General features: G+C 53.5%; 2 protein-coding genes across 2 annotated transcripts in view; one reads left to right on the top strand and one right to left on the bottom strand.

Annotated features, from left to right (window-relative positions):
• ANKAR (ankyrin and armadillo repeat containing) overlaps window positions 1-19,468 on the top strand; it is a 58,499-nt gene that overhangs the window by 31,334 nt on the left and 7,697 nt on the right. The window contains exons 20-22 of the mRNA XM_050916388.1: window positions 200-317; window positions 1,845-1,954; window positions 11,854-12,050. Coding sequence (XP_050772345.1) covers window positions 200-317; window positions 1,845-1,954; window positions 11,854-12,050 — 425 coding nt within the window. The remainder of the gene's footprint in view (window positions 1-199; window positions 318-1,844; window positions 1,955-11,853; window positions 12,051-19,468) is intronic.
• Window positions 10,020-19,468, bottom strand: part of OSGEPL1 (O-sialoglycoprotein endopeptidase like 1) — a 31,011-nt gene continuing 21,562 nt past the window's right edge. Inside the window, exon 8 of the mRNA XM_050916371.1 lies at window positions 10,020-10,366. Within this exon, the coding sequence (XP_050772328.1) occupies window positions 10,069-10,366 (298 nt within the window). The 3' untranslated portion in view covers window positions 10,020-10,068. The remainder of the gene's footprint in view (window positions 10,367-19,468) is intronic.

Here is a 19,468-nt window from a genome sequence, read left to right as displayed (position 1 = left end):
AAATTGCTTGTATTGAACTGACATGTCTATACTAAGGTTGTGCCTTTTTCTGCCAATAGGCAAAGGTCCAAAGTGCAAGAGATAGGGTTGAAAGTGTCATGTAAACGTGCAGCACTATGCACAATAAGGAAAAAAGGAACTGGAAGAAACCTACTTAAACAATCTGTATCTTTTAAAAATTGTCTGCCTTTGATTTCAGATTGTTGTTTTAGCCAGAGTCATAGTGGATGTGGACCAAGTTACTTTGTCTGCAAGAGGTGTTACTATTTTAGTTGAACTACTAAATTCTGAAAAGATAGCTACTCTTGTTCTAACAGGTAAGAATTATAGAAGATGAGCAAAAGCTCATAGCAATATAAAGTTAAACATTTCCATAAAATACTGTTGTTTCTCCAAAATGAGAAATTGAACAGTAGGATAGTGAAATTTACTGTTTAATATTAGGTGGTAGTCTCAGGTCAGGAGATTGGCTCTTCCAAAATACCTGCACAAAGGAGTAAGATGACATAAGGCAGAGGTGGGAAAACTATGGCCCGCGGGACCATCTTGCCTGGCCCCTGAGCTCCCAGTTGGGGAGGCTAGCCTCCGGCCCCTCCCCAGCTGCCTCAGATCACCGTGGCACCAGCACTCTGGCCCACTGCTCCTGTCGGGCAGTGTGGGCAGCCTGGCTGGCTCTGGCTGGGTAGCGAGCTCTGCTGCTCTGAGCAGCATGGTAAGGGGTCAGGGGCTGGATAAGGGACAGTGGTCCCAGGGGCAGTCGGGACAGGGAGCAGGAGGGCGGTTGAATGGTCATGGGAGTCTGGGGGGGCTGTAAGGGGTTGGGGCAGTCGGGACAGGGAGCAGGGGGATTGGATAGGGGGTGGGGTCCCGGGGGGGCCATTAGGGGCGGGGGTCCCAGGAGGGGGCAGTTAGGGGACAAAAAGGGGGGATTGGATGGGTCATGGGTTCTGAGGGGGACAGTCGGGGCGGGAAGTGGGAGAAGGTGGATAGGGGGCGAGCACCAGGCTGTTTAGGGAGGTACAGCCTTCCCTACCCAGCCCTCCATACAGTTTCGCAACCCTAATGTGGCCCTCAGGCCAAAAAGTTTGCCCACCCCGACATAAGACATCTCTTGGTCTGCTGCAATGGCTACCCACATTTTGAGTTACAGCATGAGGGAGGAGCAGCTGCCTCTGCAGGGCTTTTACTCCCACTCCCATGCCCCCCTATGGTCTGCCTAGCATAATTAAACTAATGTAGAAGGAGAAGTAATTTGCATTAGGAAAAAAAAGATTTAGCAGATTACTTTCCCCCCTAACAAAGTAGGACCCAGGGACTGAATTGTGACTCTGAGACACAATTCAGTCCCTCATCTGTTTCTGGGGCAGCACAGGTTACATGCTGCCCCTTACCCTGGGCAAACTGTAGATTTATAAACTGGCCCTCCATTTTTATTCAGTTCTTGCTCAGGCAAAATTCATATAGACATCAATGAGAGTTTTGCTTTGGTAATGAGTAAAAACTGAAGAAGGTTTTCAAGATTTTGCTCAAAGACGATAAAGGAGATGAATTTAATAAAACATTGCTACAGTATTTTAAAATGATTCCTCTTAGAAAAGCAAATTTCTTGGAGGCAGAAATCAACATTTTAGCTGCAATAGATATAAAGAAGTATTGAGAATATCACAGTAGAAATAATGACAAGACAAAAGACTGTGGGTATGGCAACTTCACTAATAATATTTAAACACATTTTGAAAAAACAGAGCATTTCAATAAGATTATGCAGGAGACTAGAAGTGAGCAAACTGATAATATGTTTGACATTATATGATGTGTAATTCCAGTGTCTAATTAATTTGTAGGGAAGTTATTGGCTAGCCTAGCTCATACAAGAGCAGGTGTTCCAGAAGCAATTACTGAACTAGGAACTATCAAACGTCTTTGTTATCATTTGTACTCAGATAAAGAAGAGGTAAAATTTCTCCCGTCTCCTCAAAATAAAATGTTCATGTTGTGGTTTTAAATTTATTTTTCTCCTTTATTGATTAAATCTGTTTGTTAGAAGAATTAGCTGATGAATGTTTGCTTTATATGTAGTAATAGAAATATTTTATAAAACCTCACTAAACAACCAAAAACCATATTAAAAATAAGATAACTGTGTAAGACAAAGATCCTGGCCCCATTGAAATCAATGGCAAAACTTCCACTGACTTCAGTGGGGCCAGGATTTCCCCCAAAGGTTTCAGCATATGTTTGTTAAATACTTAAATCCTGATCATGAATGGTAAATTTCTTACCTGATAATTTCCTTTATAATGTTCTGAGATGTATGTGAAGTAGTGAGCAGTGAACAGAAGTCGGGAGAAATAAGAAACAAGATTGAGATAAGGAGACACCTCCCTCAACCCCAAGTTAATTGCCCCAAATGGCAATGCTATTACTAGATCACTGCTTGTAGCATATCCCTGCCACAGGAGGCCTCGGTGAAGGACAGAAAGTCCACTTTATAGGATCTAACAAAGGTGTTAACTTATGACCACGTAGCTGCCCTGCAGATTTCTGAAGTAGAAGCATAAGTCCTTTTTGCCTATACAGTCATCATAGCTCTTGTGGCATGTGCTTTATGCCTTCTGGACTGGAGCACCTGGCATCTTGCATGCTTCTGTGATGCGTAGTTTAATCTGTATAGTTACTAATAGCTTGGATACCCTAAGCCTTTGGTTCTTTGGATGAAAGGATACAAACAAGGAGCCCTAGTTTCTTGTTGATTTGGGGCACATGTTACAGCTGATTAATGCTTTTTGAACATCTAAAGTGTGCCATAGCTTTTTCTCAGATGCTGTGGCTTTGGACAGAATGAAGGAAGGAGTATCTCCTGTGAGGAATGGGAAAATGAATTCACCTTAGGCAAGAGTGGTTCTGGTATTCTTCACACCAGCTTGTCATCATGAAACACTCAGTGAGATTCCTATGTGAATAGAGCTACTAGTTCAAAAACTCATCTAGCAGACATGATGGTGACCAGAAAACAGATTTTGATGGATAGGTGGAATAGAGATATTGATGTCAATGGCTCAAAAGGGTGTGGGGTTAGGACTTTTAATTCTTCTTCGAGTGATTGCTCACATCCATTCCAGTTAGGTGTGCGCGCCGCGCGTGCACGTTCGTCGGAAACTTTTTTACCCTAGCAACTCCAGTGGGCCGGCAGGTCGCCCCCTGGAGTGGCGCCGCCATGGCGCTCAATATATATCCCTGCCGGCCAACCCGCTCCTCAGTTCCTTCTTACCGCCGTGTCGGTCGTTGGAACTGTGGAGCGCGGCATAGCTGTCCTCCACGTCCCTAGCTCTCCTTGTTATCTCTCGTTATCTCTCGTATTGTTATAGTTGTTAGTTAGATTGTTAAGTATAGATAGTAGTAATTAACTGTAAATAGATTGTAAATAGTTGTTCGCCGGGGGCTTAGCCCTTCCCGGCACCCGGCACCGGGCTCATGCCTGGTTCGCCGGGCTTCAAGCAGCGTGCGGCCTGCAAGAAGCCTATGCCCACCAGCGACCCCCACGACGCGTGCCTGAAGTGCCTGGGGGAATCGCACAGATCGGACAAGTGCCGCATCTGCAAGGCTTTTAAGCCAAGAACAAAAAAGGAGAGGGATCAAAGACTCCGGACTCTCCTTATGGAGGCGGCACTTGACCCGGCGGCTTCGCAGGCCGTGATCTCGGCGCCGGCACCGGATCGCACCGGCACCGAAAAGACTCCCCGGCACCGACCTTCTCCGGCACCGGGGACAGAACCAAGACCGTCGAAGTCTGCTACTCCAGCCAGGCAGACCCGACTGGAGCGCCCGGCCTCAACATCGGCCGCGGCGCCGCAGGCACCGTCGACTCCGGGCCCAGCGGGTCCGTCGAGTCCGGTGCCGCCAAGCTCCCCCTTGAGATCTGGGGTCGAGATATTGGTCCCATCCACGCCGGAGACCTTCGCCTCGGTTCGGGACCTCATTGCCTTAACTGAGCCTACTCAGCTGCCACCCCCGGTACCTCCGGTGCGGGTTGCGTCTAGAGGCAAGCCAATGATGTCGGCACCGTCTAGGGACTCGCGCTCACGGTCCAGGTCCCGACGTCACGGCAGATCGAGATCTCGTCGCCGCTCGCAGTCCCGGCACCGCTCTCCTCGGCGGTACCGGTCGCACTCGTGGCACCGGTCGACCTCAAGGCGGTCCCGGTCGGACTCCAGCCGCCGATACCGACATCGTGACTCCAGGAGCCAGTCCCGCCGTCACTCACCGCACCGGTCGACCTCCCGGCACCGTGCTGGTGGCAGGTCCCGGTCCCGGTCGACCTCCCGGCACCGAGCTGGTGGCAGGTCCCGGTCCCGATCCCGGCACCGAAGCGGCGGCCGGTACCGGTCCAGATCCCGGCAACGAGACAGAACCCGGTCCCGGTCCCGATCCCGGCACCGATATGACTCCCGGTACCGGTCCCCGGCACCGAGACGTTCGTCCATGCCGACCCGCGCAGACCCTTACCAACCAGGGTCAGCCCCGCCGTGGCCTTCTAGACAGCCGTCGGTCTCCTCCCAAACGGACAGCGGGTATGCGCTGGGCACCGACCGGCAGGCGGCGCTATTTAACGATCCGCCACAACACGACCAAGGCCCGCAGCAATGGGGGTTTTGGACACCCTGGGCATACCATCAAGCCCAGGGGCCCCAACAGCTCCCTGCTAGGCCTGCGACGGCGGAGCACAGGGCGCCGGAAGCCTCATTGTCTCGCCCCCCTCCCTCCCCGGATGGGGAGGAAGGGTCCAAGCAGCAAGACTCCGCTCTGGCTCCTGAGGCAGAGGCGAGGGCCGAGGGAGACCCTCCATTAGACACTCTGTTGCCGGGGGTCTCCTCATCTTCCTCCCCTGATGAAGCGGTGGCTGGTACCTCCTCCAGTAGCCCCCCCCCCCCGCTGGATCTCAGGGCGCACCAAGACCTCCTCAGGCGAGTAGCTCAGAATCTGAGTCTACAAGCCGAGGAGGTCTCGGAAATAGAGGATCCGATCGTTACCATCCTCTCATCGGATGCTCCCACCAGGGTCGCCCTGCCCTTCATAAGGACCATCCAGGCCAACGCCAATACCATCTGGCAGTCTCCGGCCTCCATCCCCCCTACGGCGAGGGGCGTCGAGAGGAAGTACATGGCCCCTTCTAAAGGCTATGAGTACCTCCATATACACCCGACACCGTGTTCCCTGGTGGTACAATCAGTGAATGACAAAGAGCGTCATGGGCAGGAAGCTCCAGCCCCCAAATCCAGAGAGGCCAGGCGAATGGACCTCCTCGGCCGTAAAGTATACTCGGCTGGGGCGCTGCAGCTCAGGGTTTCGAACCAGCAAGCCCTGCTAAGCAGATACGCCTTCAACTCCTGGGTGGCAGCAGACAAATTTAAGGAGCTGCTGCCGCAAGATGCTCGCCAGGAATGTGCAGCCATCTTAGATGAGGGCAAGAAGGTTGCACGCACGTCCTTGCAAGCTTCTTTGGACGCTGCAGACTCGGCTGCCCGTACCCTCGTGTCGGGAGTAACGATGTGCCGCATCTCCTGGCTGCAGGTTTCTGGCCTTCCGCCGGAGCTCCAGCATACCATCCAGGACCTCCCTTTCGAAGGCCAGGGCCTGTTTTCTGAAAAGACAGACCCTAGACTCAAGAGTCTGAAGGACAATCGGGTCATTATGCGGTCCCTCGGGATGCACACACCGGGAACGCAACGCAGACCCTTCCGGCCACAGCAACAACAGCAGCGCAGGCCGTATTCCCAGTTCCGCCAGCGGCAGGACCTTAACAGGCGCCGCGGCAGGAATGGAAGGCGCAGGCATTCGGGGAACCAAGGGGGGCAGAACCAAGGCTCCTCTAAGCCCCCGCCTGGACCCAAGCCTTCATTTTGAAGGTGCGCCCGAGGGCGCAGTAACAGTTTCCCCCATGGATCCTTCCCCCCCGTTTTCCAACCGCCTTTCGTTTTTCCTCCCGGCGTGGACCCGAATAACATCGGACCGCTGGGTCTTACGCACGGTGCAGACGGGATACCGCCTGCAGTTTGTATCATTTCCTCCTTCCCGCCCCCCTTCCTCGTCCCTCTTCAGGGACCCCTCTCACGAGCAATTCCTTCGACAGGAGGTACAGACGCTCCTCAGCAAAGGAGCTATAGAGGCGGTTCCGGAAAACGAGAAAGGCAAGGGGTTTTATTCCCGTTATTTTCTGATCCCCAAGGCCAAGGGAGGCCTCAGGCCTATCCTCGACCTGCGAGAGCTCAACAAATACCTGGTGAAGTTGAAGTTCCGCATGGTATCCCTGGGGACCATTATCCCATCCCTGGATCCGGGAGACTGGTACGCCGCCCTCGACATGCAGGACGCGTATTTTCACATTGCCATTTGGCCACACCACAGACGTTTCCTTCGCTTCGTGGTGGGCCCCCTTCATTACCAATTTGCAGTCCTCCCATTTGGCCTTTCCACGGCCCCGAGGGTGTTTACAAAATGCATGGCAGTTGTTGTGGCGCATCTTCGACGCAGTCGTATCCACGTGTTCCCTTATCTAGACGATTGGTTGATTCGGGGCACGTCGGAACAGCAAGTCTGCAGCCATGTCCGCGTGATCACCGGCATGTTTGCTACTTTGGGCCTCTTGATAAACACGGACAAGTCCACCCTGATTCCCACGCAGAGGGTGGAATTCATCGGGGCCGTCCTGGACGCCACTGTGGCCAGGGCCTTACTGCCATTGCAGAGGTTCCAGGCATTGTCGGCGATCGTTCAACGACTGCGGACAGCCCCCTTGACATCAGTGCGGACATGTCTAGCCCTGTTAGGCCACATGGCGGCTTGCACCTTTGTGACCGGTTACGCTCGGCTCCGCATGAGGCCCCTCCAGTTGTGGCTCATCGATCATTACCGGCCGGCAAGACAGCCGCTAGACATGCTGATCACAATCCCCCAAAGGGTGTTAGATTCTCTCGGCTGGTGGCTAGACCAGTCCATGCTATGTGCGGGGCTCCCTTTCCACCCACCTCAGCCCTCGGTGTCCCTGACAACGGATGCCTCAGATCTAGGCTGGGGGGCCCACCTGGGGACCCTGAGAACGCAGGGCCTGTGGTCCTAGAAGCAGGTGGGGTTGCACATCAACATGCGGGAGTTGAGAGCGGTCCGCCTTGCTTGTCAAACGTTCTGCCATCAGCTTCAGGGTCGTTGTGTCGCGGTGTTCACCGACAACACGACGACCATGTACTATATCAACAAGCAAGGCGGCACCAGATCCTCCCCCCTGTGTCACGAGGCGATGCGACTCTGGGACTTTTGTGTAGCCCACTCCATTCACCTCACGGCTTCCTTCCTCCCCGGAGTACGGAACACGCTGGCGGATCGCTTGAGCAGGTCCTTCCTGTCGCACGAGTGGTCCCTTCGCCCGGACGTCGCCCTCTCCATCTTCCGGAGGTGGGGTTATCCCCGGGTGGACCTCTTCGCGTCCAGGGGGAACAAGAAGTGCCAAGCGTTCTGCTCCTTTCAGGGCAGGGAGCCCGGGTCGATAGCGGATGCCTTCCTTATTCAGTGGTCGACCCACTTGTACTACGCGTTTCCCCCGTTCCCTCTGGTCCACAGGGTCCTTCTGAAGGTGCGCAGGGACAGGGCTCACGTGATCATGGTAGCCCCAGCATGGCCCAGGCAACACTGGTACCCCATGCTGCTGGACCTGACCATAGCCGACCCAGTTCCCCTGCCCCTTCACCCGGACCTGATTACCCAGGAGCACGGGACCCTCTGTCACCTGGACCTGCAGTCGCTGCACCTAGCGGCGTGGCTCCTGCGTGGCTGACCGGTTCTGAGCTGCGCTGCTCCACACCGGTGAGGGAGGTGCTTTTGGGCAGCAGGAAGCCTTCCACGAGAGCGACATATTCGGCCAAGTGGAAGCGTTTCTCCTGTTGGTGCGTGGAGAGAAATCTCCGCCCTATGGAAGTTTCGGTGGCCGACATCTTAGACTACGTTTGGTCCCTCAAACAGCAAGGTCTGGCCATATCGTCGTTGCGAGTCCACCTGGCAGCTATCTCCACCTTTCACCCGGGTGCGGATGGTCGCTCTGTTTTTTCTCACCCGACAGTGTCTAGATTCCTTAAGGGACTGGAACGTTTATACCCTAACGTCCGTCTCCCTGCTCCAACCTGGGATCTTAACCTGGTGTTGTCCCGGCTCATGGGACCCCCCTTTGAACCGTTAGCTACTTGCTCCCTGCTTTACCTCTCTTGGAAGACTGCCTTTCTAGTAGCTATCACCTCAGCTAGGCGGGTGTCGGAACTCCGGGCTCTTGTGGTAGACCCCCCGTATACAGTCTTCCACAAAGATAAGGTGCAGCTGAGGCCACACCCTGCCTTTCTTCCCAAGGTAGTCTCGTCCTTCCACATCAGCCAAGAGATATTCCTTCCGGTTTTTTTCCCGAAACCTCACTCCTCAGGCAGGGAGCAGCAGCTTCACTCGCTTGATGTCCGTAGGGCTCTCGCGTTCTACGTGGAGAGGACCAAGCCCTTCCGCAAATCCCCCCAGCTTTTCGTGGCGATAGCGGACCGCATGAAGGGGCTTCCTATCTCCTCCCAGAGGTTATCCTCATGGGTAACGTCCTGTATCAGGACCTGCTATGACTTGGCTCACGTTCCTACGGGCCGTGTGACTGCGCATTCTACCAGGGCGCAGGCGTCGTCGCTGGCTTTCCTCGCCCATGTGCCCATCCAGGAAATCTGTCGGGCAGCGACCTGGTCATCGGTCCACACCTTTGCTTCCCACTACGCCCTGGTCCAGCAGTCAAGAGAGGATGCGGCCTTCGGATCTGCAGTGCTCCATGCCGCGACTTCTCACTCCGACCCCACCGCCTAGGTATGGCTTGGGATTCACCTAACTGGAATGGATGTGAGCAATCACTCGAAGAAGAAAAGATGGTTACTCACCTTTGTAACTGTTGTTCTTCGAGATGTGTTGCTCACATCCATTCCACACCCGCCCTCCTTCCCCACTGTCGGAGTAGCCGGCAAGAAGGAACTGAGGAGCGGGTGGGCCGGCAGGGATATATATTGAGCGCCATGGCGGCGCCACTCCAGGGGGCGACCTGCCGGCCCACTGGAGTTGCTAGGGTAAAAAAGTTTCCGACGAATGTGCACGCGCGGCGCGCACACCTAACTGGAATGGATGTGAGCAACACATCTCGAAGAACAACAGTTACAAAGGTGAGTAACCGTCTTTTCCTATGGGAGGTCCCATTTGGGAACAAATGGTTTAACCACAAGTTTAGCCAGTCTGATTGCGCTAAGAAATCTGGATTATTGAGGGTTCTCTGTTAGGGCACCAGAGGATCCAGAAAATAGGAGGCTACTTATTGCTGACACCTGGTGTGGTATGGAGCTGGGCTGAATTCCATTGTTTACCCCTTCCTGAAGAAAGTCTAGGATATCTGAGATATCAGGATCCTTGGGATTTTTGTTATGTTCTTCACACCATGAGCTGAACGTAGTCCAGATAGAGGAGCAGCCCTTTAGTGTTGAATCTTGCCTGGAGGAGAAGAGTTCTAATCGCTTTGGAAGATCACTTGCACAACTAAGGCTTCTCTCTTGATAGGCTATCAGTTGTAGATAATTGTAACCATGCCTCAATGGGTCACAATTGAGGATGCCAAATTCAGGACAAACTGCTCAGAAATAGGGCAGATACACCCCAAGACTGATGGCTAATCCCCCTCAGGATATACCAAACCAGCAAGAAAAGTAAACTTCTGTTTCACCACACTGGCTAACAAGAAGTAATAAAAGCAGTTTCCTCTGTCGTTTCAGTGCTTGTATTACCAGTGAAAACACTGCATTTAAAGGTGAGTGGTTCTTTACAACCAGTCTCATCAACTAAAAGGTTCTTCTGATCCCAAAGGACCAACCACACACCCACCTCAATGTACAAGTTATATCTTACCCAAAAATCATGCTGATGCCAATCCTTTAGTATCTAAAAACTAAAGGTTTATTCATAGAAAGAAAGAGAGAGAAAAAAGAAAGAAGTGAGAGTTAAAATTGGTTAAAGGAATCAAATACATACAATAAATGCAAAGTTCTTGGTTCTGGCTTGTAGCAGAGATGGAATAAACTGCTGGTTTAAATCAAGTCTCTGCTTCCAAATCATTGGAAGGTCCTCAGTCCATTGGTTAGAATGCTTTAATCTGGGTGTTGATGGAGAAATGGGACTTGGTAAAGGATGTCTGGTCTCACTGAGAGCGGCACTGGTGGTTCCAATTTCAGTTCTATCAGATTGGAGAATCATGATCTCTTCGGCCAGCATGATGCTATCTTTGTTTCTTCTCGCCTTATCTTCTGGATCACCTTGCCTAGAAGTGGAAAGGGCAGAATTGCATAAAACAGGCCTTGTGGCCATATGTGCGAAAAAGCAACTGTTCTCAAAGATCTGAGGTCTGCTTCAATGGCGAAGTACTAGAGTCACTTAACGTCTTTATGATTGGTGAATAGATCGACTGCCAGAAGGCTGAATTTCTGCAAAATCAGGCACCATTCTGAGTTTTTGATTATGTGTCTGTTGAGTCAGTCTGCCTTTGGATTCAGCTCTCCTTATATGTATATTGGCTTTATGAAAGGGAGCGTCCTCTCTACCCATTCCATTATCTCCATTACTTCTATGCATAGTAACACTCCTTGTTCCTCATTGGTCGTTAATATATGCCACATTGGTTGTGTTCCCCAGGACATTTTTCTTCCTCTAAGTAGTTCTGTAACCTCTGTAGGGCTAACCTGATGCTCTGGTTCCTTTCCCTGGAGTTCTGTGCTGTCCAACCCAGATGCACTCTCCATCCCGACAGGATGGCCTCACTTGTGAGCAGGAGTGGTGGAAGCTCCCTAAAAGTGTGTGGGGGGGGCACCAACTCCCAAACCATACCCCCCCGTGCTGCCCCTTCTCCCTGAGGCACTTCCTTCCACTCGCTCCTTTCCCCCATTCACCCCCTATCGCTCGCCCTTACAATTGGTAAAAAGTGATGGGGCCATGGCCCTCACCCTCCCCGTTCCGGTGCCCCTGCTTGTAAGTAACTGGGGGTCTGGAAGGCATATGGGAAGACTCCTGCGGTGGTTCTGTGGGATTGCCCACCATCTAAGAGAGTTCAGCATCTGGTTGTGAACCTGTACCTGATCTTGCATGCATTCTGGTGAATTGTTCCATACTTGCAGGAGAAACACCTAAAGGCACCTCACCCCTGGGGTGATATCTGTATTTGAAACCAGGAGGTCCAGTAGCTATAGACACTGAGATAACTGTATGGCTGCAGGTCTGTTATTACTTGTTTTTAAAGTTGTTTTTAATATAGAATTGTAAATATAGATGGAGTATTATTAAGAATTAGCCAAAATATTAAAATTAATAGTAATTTTTTTATTATTATTTCTAAACTGCCTAATCAGGCACACTTATCAACATGGATTAAAGCCAAATACTTTTGTTCATCTTCCCATGGCTATTCATCTTTTCCAACATGTGCCTCATTATAAAATGCTTAAACTTGCTCTCATTAAAGTCATTAGTAAAACTCCCTGTGGTGTAGGATCAGGCCTGAAGTGTACATCAGGCTACCAGTGGTTGAGCCAAATTTATCTTCGTTTTACTGGTGAGGTTTTTTTCTGTTATTTTAAATTATTGACTATTATTCTGATCCTCATTTGGTGGTTTTGTCAGGTTGGGAGCTGTCAACATGCATCCTTGCTCTGTTACGGTAATATAGTTGTTTTATTTAATGTGAAATCAGAATTATAATCAGAATTATAATCGGCCTCAAACCATTATCAGGGACAACATTTCTGTTTCTTCTAGGTTCGTATAGCCTCAGCTGGTGCTCTTGGATACTTAACATTTAACCGCACTGCTTATCGCCATCTATTAGTGGAATGCAGGAACAAACCCAAGCAATTCACACGTCTAATGAATAACCTCAGCAGGGATGCAAAAATATGCCAGGACTTTGTAAAAGAATTCCAAAGGCAAAGACAAGTGGGGCTGCCTTCTTTAAGGTACCATATGCTGTACATTTATATGGGTGTATGTTTACTCAAGTTAAAAAATAGAAATAATTATACCTCTACCTCAATATAACGCTGTCCTCAGGAGGCAAAAAACCGTACCATGTTATAGGTGAAACCGCATTATATCGAACTTGCTTTGATCTACCAGAGTGCGCAGCCCCGACCCCCCCGGAGCACTGCTTTACCGTGTTATATCCGAATTCGTGTTATACCGGGTCGCGTTATATATATGTATATGATTTTATATTTAAGGATAAATTTTCCAAATATGGCAGCAGAGGTCTGTATGCAAAAAATGCCCATGCATACAACTAAGCCATTGGTGCATGCAAAAAGATATTTGCTAATGCAAGTGCCTTGTGTGGGCACAGTTAGTCAATTTGCTTTGCCAAAGGTGGGTACATGTATATGTGAAAGTTGTCCTAGGTGATATACTAGGAACCAGTAACACCAGTCCCAAAATATTAAGGTAACATTTTCATTTGCAGATTTCTTAGGCAAAATAGTCAACTGGACAAAATCCAAAGTAATAAGCTTGGGCAAGTTCTGTCAGGACCCTGTGCATTAGCATGAATCAGAATACTGTGCATGGCCCGGGGAGCACATAGCAGAAGTTTTACATCCCTAACGTGCTTCCTCAAAATGCACAAGTCCTCCAGAAACGGTGGTGGTTTGTTCTGGAATATGATTTACATATTTTTTGGAATAGATGCAACTCACTCGGCAGTGGCCCCCTTCACTCTCCACAGACTGGTCTATCTCCTGACAGGATTCATTCTTGGCCAAAATGGGTGTATGTTAATGTTCTTCTTCGAGTGATTGCTCACATCCATTCCAGTTAGGTGTGCGCGCCGCGCGTGCACGTTCGTCGGAAACTTTTTACCCTAGCAACTCCAGTGGGCCGGCAGGTCGCCCCCTGGAGTGGCGCCGCCATGGCGCCCAATATATATCCCTGCCGGCCCACCCGCTCCTCAGTTCCTTCTTACCGCCGTGTCGGTCGTTGGAACTGTGGAGCGCGGCATAGCTGTCCTCCACGTCCCTAGCTCTCCTTGTTTTTCTATCGTTATCTCTATTGTAGTTGTTAATTAGACTGTTAAGTGTTAAGTAGTTGTAAATAGTTTTTCGCCGGGGGCTTAGCCCTTCCCGGCACCCGGCACCGGGCTCATGCCTGGTTCGCCGGGCTTCAAGCAGTGTGCGGCCTGCAAGAAGCCTATGCCCACCAGCGACCCCCACGACGCGTGCCTGAAGTGCCTGGGGGAATCGCATAGATCCGACAAGTGCCGCATCTGCAAGGCTTTTAAGCCAAGGACTAAGAAGGAGAGGGATCAAAGGCTCCGGACTCTCCTCATGGAGGCGGCACTTGACCCGGCGGCTTCGCAGGCCGTGATCTCGGCGCCGGCACCGGATCGCACCGGCACCGAGAAGACTCCCCAGCACCGACCTTCTCCGGCACCGGGGACAGAGCCTAGGCCGTCGAAGTCCATTACTCCGGCCAGGCACACCCGAGTGGAGCGCCCGGCCTCAGCATCGGCCGCGGCGCCGCCGGCACCGTCGACTCCGGGCCCGGCGGGTCCGTCGAGTCCGGTGCCGCCAAGCTCCCCCATGACATCTGGGGTCGAGATAGTGGTGCCATCTACACCAGAGACCTTCGCCTCGGCACGGGACCTCATAGCCATGACCGAGCCCACTCAGCTACCACCCCCGGTACCTCCGGTGCGGGTCGTGTCCAGAGGCAAGCCTATGATGTCGGCACCGTCCCGGGACTCTCGTTCTCGCTCCAGGTCCCGACGTCACGGTCGCTCCAGATCCCGCCGCCGCTCGCAGTCCCGGCACCGCTCCCCTCAGCGGTACCGGTCGCACTCGCGGCGCCGGTCGACACCGAGACGATCGCGGTCAGACTCCAGCCGTCGTTACCGGCACCGCGAGTCCAGGAGCCGATCCAGACGTTCGCCGCACCGGTCGACCTCCCGGCGCCGAGCTGGTGGCAGGTCCCGGTCCCGGTCGACCTCCCGGTACCGAACCGGTGGCAGGTCCCGATCCCGGCACCGAAGCGGCGCCCGGTACCGATCCGGATCCCGGCACCGTGGCAGAACTCGGTCCCGCTCCCGGCACCGTTACGACTCCCGGCACCGGTCCCCGGCACCGAGACGATCGCCCGTGCCGGCCCGCGCGGACCCTTACCATCCAGGGTCCGCCCCGCCATGGCCCTCTAGGCAGCCGTCCGTGTCTTCGCTGGCGGACAGTGGGTACGCGCTGGGCACCGACCGGCAGGCGGCGCTGTTCAGCGAGCCTCCGCAGCAGGACCCAGCCCCACAGCAATGGGGTTTCTGGACACCCTGGGCATATCATCAGGCCCAGGGCCCCCAACAGCTCCCTGCTAGGCCGGCGACTGCGGAGCGCAGGGCACCTGAGGCCTCGTTGTCTCGCCCCCCTCCCTCCCCGGATGGGGAGGAAGGATCCAAGCACCAGGACTCCACTTTGGCTCCTGAGGCAGAGGCGAGGGCCGAGGGAGACCCCCCTTTAGACACCCTCTTGCCGGGGGTCTCCTCATCTTCTTCCCCTGATGAAGCGGTGGCTGGGACCTCCTCCAACAGCCCCCCCCCCCCCGCCCCGCTGGACCTCAGGGCGCACCAGGACCTCCTCCGGCGAGTAGCCCAAAACCTGAGTCTACAAGCCGAGGAGGTCTCGGAGGTAGAGGACCCTATTGTCACCATCCTCTCGGCAGACGCTCCCACCAGGGTCGCCCTGCCGTTCATACGGACCATCCAGGCCAACGCCAACACCATCTGGCAGTCTCCGGCCTCCATTCCTCCCACTGCGAAGGGCGTCGAGAGGAAGTACATGGCTCCTTCTAAGGGCTACGAGTACCTCCACGTACACCCGACTCCGTGTTCCCTGGTGGTCCAATCCGTCAATGATAAAGAGCGTCATGGTCAGGAGGCTCCAGCCCCCAAATCCAGGGAGGCCAGGCGGATGGATCTCCTCGGCCGTAAGGTGTACTCGGCTGGGGCGCTGCAACTCAGGGTCTCCAACCAACAGGCCCTGTTAAGCAGATACGCCTTTAACTCCTGGGTGGCAGCAGACAAATTCAAGGAGCTGTTGCCACAAGATGCTCGTCAGGAGTTTGCGGCCATCTTAGAGGAAGGCAAGAAGGTCGCACGCACGTCCTTGCAAGCCTCTCTGGACGCTGCGGATTCGGCTGCCCGTACCCTCGCGTCGGGTGTAACAATGCGTCGCCTCTCCTGGCTGCAGGTTTCCGGCCTTCCGCCGGAGCTCCAGCACACAATACAGGACCTTCCTTTTGAAGGCCAAGGGCTGTTCTCGGACAAGACAGACCCTAGACTCAAGAGTCTAAAAGACAACCGAGTCATCATGAGGTCACTGGGGATGCACACTCCAGTGACGCAACGCAGACCCTTCCGGCCGCAGCAACAGCAACAACAGCGCAGGCCGTATCTCCAGTTCCGCCAGCGGCAGGACCTTAACAGGCGCCGCGGCAGGAACGGAAGGCGCAGGCACTCGGGGAACCAAGGGGGCCAAAACCAAGGCTCCTCTAAGCCCCCGCCTGGTCCCAAGCCTTCATTTTGAAGGTGCGCCCGAGGGCGCAGTAACAGTTTCCCCATTGGATCCTTTCCCCCCGTTTTCCAACCGCCTTTCTTTTTTCCTCCCGGCGTGGTCCCTAATAACATCAGACCGCTGGGTCTTACGCACGGTGCAGTCGGGATACCGCCTGCAGTTTGTTTCATTTCCTCCTCCCCGCCCCCCTTCCTCGTCCCTCTTCAGGGACCCCTCTCACGAGCAATTCCTTCGGCAGGAGGTGCAGACGCTCCTCGGCAAAGGAGCTATAGAGGCGGTGCCGGAGAACGAGAAAGGCAAGGGGTTTTATTCCCGCTACTTTCTGATCCCCAAGGCCAAGGGAGGCCTCAGGCCCATCCTCGACCTGCGAGAGCTCAACAAGTACCTGGTGAAGTTGAAGTTCCGCATGGTTTCCTTGGGGACCATTATCCCATCCCTGGATCCGGGAGACTGGTACGCCGCCCTCGACATGCAGGACGCGTATTTTCACATTGCTATCTGGCCACCCCACAGACGTTTCCTTCGCTTCCTTGTGGGGTCTCTGCATTACCAATTTGCAGTCCTCCCATTTGGCTTGTCCACGGCCCCGAGAGTGTTTACGAAATGCATGGCAGTTGTTGTGGCGCAGCTTCGGCGCAGTCGTATCCACGTGTTCCCGTATCTGGACGATTGGTTGATTCGAGGCACGTCGCACCAACAAGTCTGCAGCCATGTCCGTGTGATCACCGACATGTTCGCCGCTCTGGGCCTCTTGGTGAACACAGACAAGTCCACCCTGGCCCCCACACAAAGGGTGGAATTCATCGGGGCCGTCCTGGACGCCACTGTGGGCAGGGCCTTGCTGCCATTGCAGCGGTTCCAGGCCTTGTCGGCCATCGTGCAACGGCTACAGACAGCCCCCTTGACGTCAGTGAGGACGTGTCTAACCCTGTTAGGCCACATGGCGGCCTGTACTTTCGTGACCAATTACGCTCGGCTCCACATGAGGCCACTCCAGCTGTGGCTCATCGGTCATTACAGGCCGACAAGACAGCCACTAGATATGTTAATCACGATCCCCCAGGGGGTCTTAGATTCTCTCGACTGGTGGCTGGACCAGTCAGTGTTGTGTGCGGGTCTCCCCTTCCACCCATCTCAGCCCTCGGTGTCCCTAACAACAGATGCCTCAGATCTCGGCTGGGGGGCCCACGCAGGGACCCTGAGGACGCAGGGCCTGTGGTCCCAGGAGGAGGTGCGGCTACACATCAACATGCGGGAGTTGAGAGCGGTCCGTCTTGCTTGTCAAACGTTCTGTCATCAGCTCCAGGGTCGTTGTGTCGCGGTGTTCACCGACAACACGACGACCATGTATTATATCAACAAGCAGGGCGGCACCAGATCCTCCTCCCTGTGCCACGAGGCGATACGACTCTGGGACTTTTGTGTAGCCCACTCCATTCACCTCATGGCTTCCTTCCTCCCCGGAGTACGGAACACGCTGGCGGATCGATTGAGCAGATCCTTCCTGTCACACGAGTGGTCCCTCCGCCCAGACGTCGCCCTCTCCATCTTCCGGAGGTGGGGTTATCCCCGGGTGGACCTCTTCGCGTCCAAAGGGAACAGGAAGTGCCAAGCGTTCTGCTCCTTTCAGGGCAGGGAGCCCGGGTCGATAGCGGATGCCTTCCTCATCCAGTGGTCGACCCACCTGTACTATGCGTTTCCCCCATTCCCGTTGGTCCACAGGGTCCTTCTGAAGGTGCGCAGGGACAGGGCTCACGTGATCATGGTAGCCCCGGCATGGCCCAGACAGCACTGGTACCCCATGCTGCTGGACCTGACCATAGCCGACCCAGTTCCCCTGCCCCTTCATCCGGACCTGATTACCCAGGAGCACGGGACCCTCTGTCACCCGGACCTGCAGTCGCTGCACCTAGCGGCGTGGCTCCTGCGTGGCTGACTGGCTCTGAGCTGCGCTGTTCCACGCCGGTGAGGGAGGTGCTCTTGGGCAGCAGGAAGCCGTCCACAAGAGCGACATATTTGGCCAAATGGAAGCGCTTCTCCTTTTGGTGCGTGGAGAAAAATCTCCGCCCTATGGAAGTTTCAGTAGCCGACATCTTAGACTACATTTGGTCCCTCAAAGGGCAAGGTCTGGCCATATCGTCGTTACGAGTCCACCTAGCAGCTATCTCCACCTTTCACCCGGGTGTGGATGGTCGCTCTGTTTTTTCCCACCCGACGGTGTCTAGATTCCTTAAGGGGCTGGAACGTTTATACCCTAACGTCCGTCCCCCTGCTCCAACCTGGGATCTTAACCTGGTGTTGTCCCGGCTCATGGGGCCCCCCTTTGAGCCGTTAGCTACTTGCTCCCTGCTTTACCTCTCTTGGAAGACGGCCTTTCTAGTAGCTATCACCTCAGCTAGACGGGTGTCGGAACTCCGGGCTCTTGTGGTAGACCCCCCATATACGGTCTTCCACAAGGACAAGGTGCAGCTGAGACCGCACCCTGCTTTTCTCCCCAAGGTGGTCTCAGCCTTCCACGTCAACCAAGAGATATTCCTCCCGGTTTTTTTCCCGAAACCTCACTCCTCAGGCAGGGAGCAGCAGCTCCACTCGCTTGATGTCCGTAGGGCTCTCGCGTTCTACGTGGAGAGGACTAAGCCCTTCCGCAAATCCCCCCAGCTTTTCGTGGCAGTAGCGGACCGCATGAAAGGGCTTCCTATCTCCTCCCAGAGGTTATCCTCTTGGGTAACGTCCTGCATCAGGACCTGCTATGACTTGGCCCACGTCCCTACGGGCCGTGTGACTGCGCATTCTACCAGGGCGCAGGCGTCGTCGCTGGCTTTCCTTGCCCGTGTGCCCATCCAGGAAATCTGTCGGGCAGCGACCTGGTCATCGGTCCACACCTTTGCTTCCCACTACGCCCTGGTCCAGCAGTCTAGAGAGGATGCGGCCTTCGGATCTGCTGTGCTCCATGCCGCGACTTCTCGCTCCGACCCCACCGCCTAGGTATGGCTTGGGATTCACCTAACTGGAATGGATGTGAGCAATCACTCGAAGAAGAAAAGACGGTTACTCACCTTTGTAACTGTTGTTCTTCGAGATGTGTTGCTCACATCCATTCCACACCCGCCCTCCTTCCCCACTGTCGGAGTCGCCGGCAAGAAGGAACTGAGGAGCGGGTGGGCCGGCAGGGATATATATTGGGCGCCATGGCGGCGCCACTCCAGGGGGCGACCTGCCGGCCCACTGGAGTTGCTAGGGTAAAAAGTTTCCGACGAACGTGCACGCGCGGCGCGCACACCTAACTGGAATGGATGTGAGCAACACATCTCGAAGAACAACAGTTACAAAGGTGAGTAACCGTCTTTTGTTTTTTTAGCATACGTATTGGGTTGTGTTCATTGTGGGGCCATTCATAGAGGCAAAATTTAGCTCCTTGTCAAAAAGCTGTACATCAAATTTAAATGCTCTGTTTATTATTTATAAAAATCCATTCAATACTCAGAGCTACTACAAAAATTAATGGTAAAATTTAGACTAAGTTATGGGCATCTCCAATCCCATATAAAAAAAACAAAACAACTTTATAATTAAAAAAAGACATTCATATTGAAATGAAAACGTAAAAATAACTTATTTAGAAATTAAATGTATTTAGTTTATTATTGGTATTACAGCAGTATATTGAAACTCAGTCAAAGGTAAGGTCCCCAATGTGCTAGGCTCTGTATGACTAACAAAAAGATGGTCCATGTCCCCAAAAGCTCACAATCTAGGTTTAAGACAGAAGAGGCAGAAGAAACAAACTGATGGACAGGAAGAGAGTGGGAGGACAAGGTAATAGTAAAATG

Source organism: Gopherus flavomarginatus, chromosome 10 (genome assembly GCF_025201925.1).
Source record: "Gopherus flavomarginatus isolate rGopFla2 chromosome 10, rGopFla2.mat.asm, whole genome shotgun sequence".
NCBI lineage: Eukaryota > Metazoa > Chordata > Testudines > Testudinidae > Gopherus > Gopherus flavomarginatus.
Note: the sequence above shows the minus strand (reverse complement) of the source record. Positions and strands in the feature narration are given on the sequence as shown.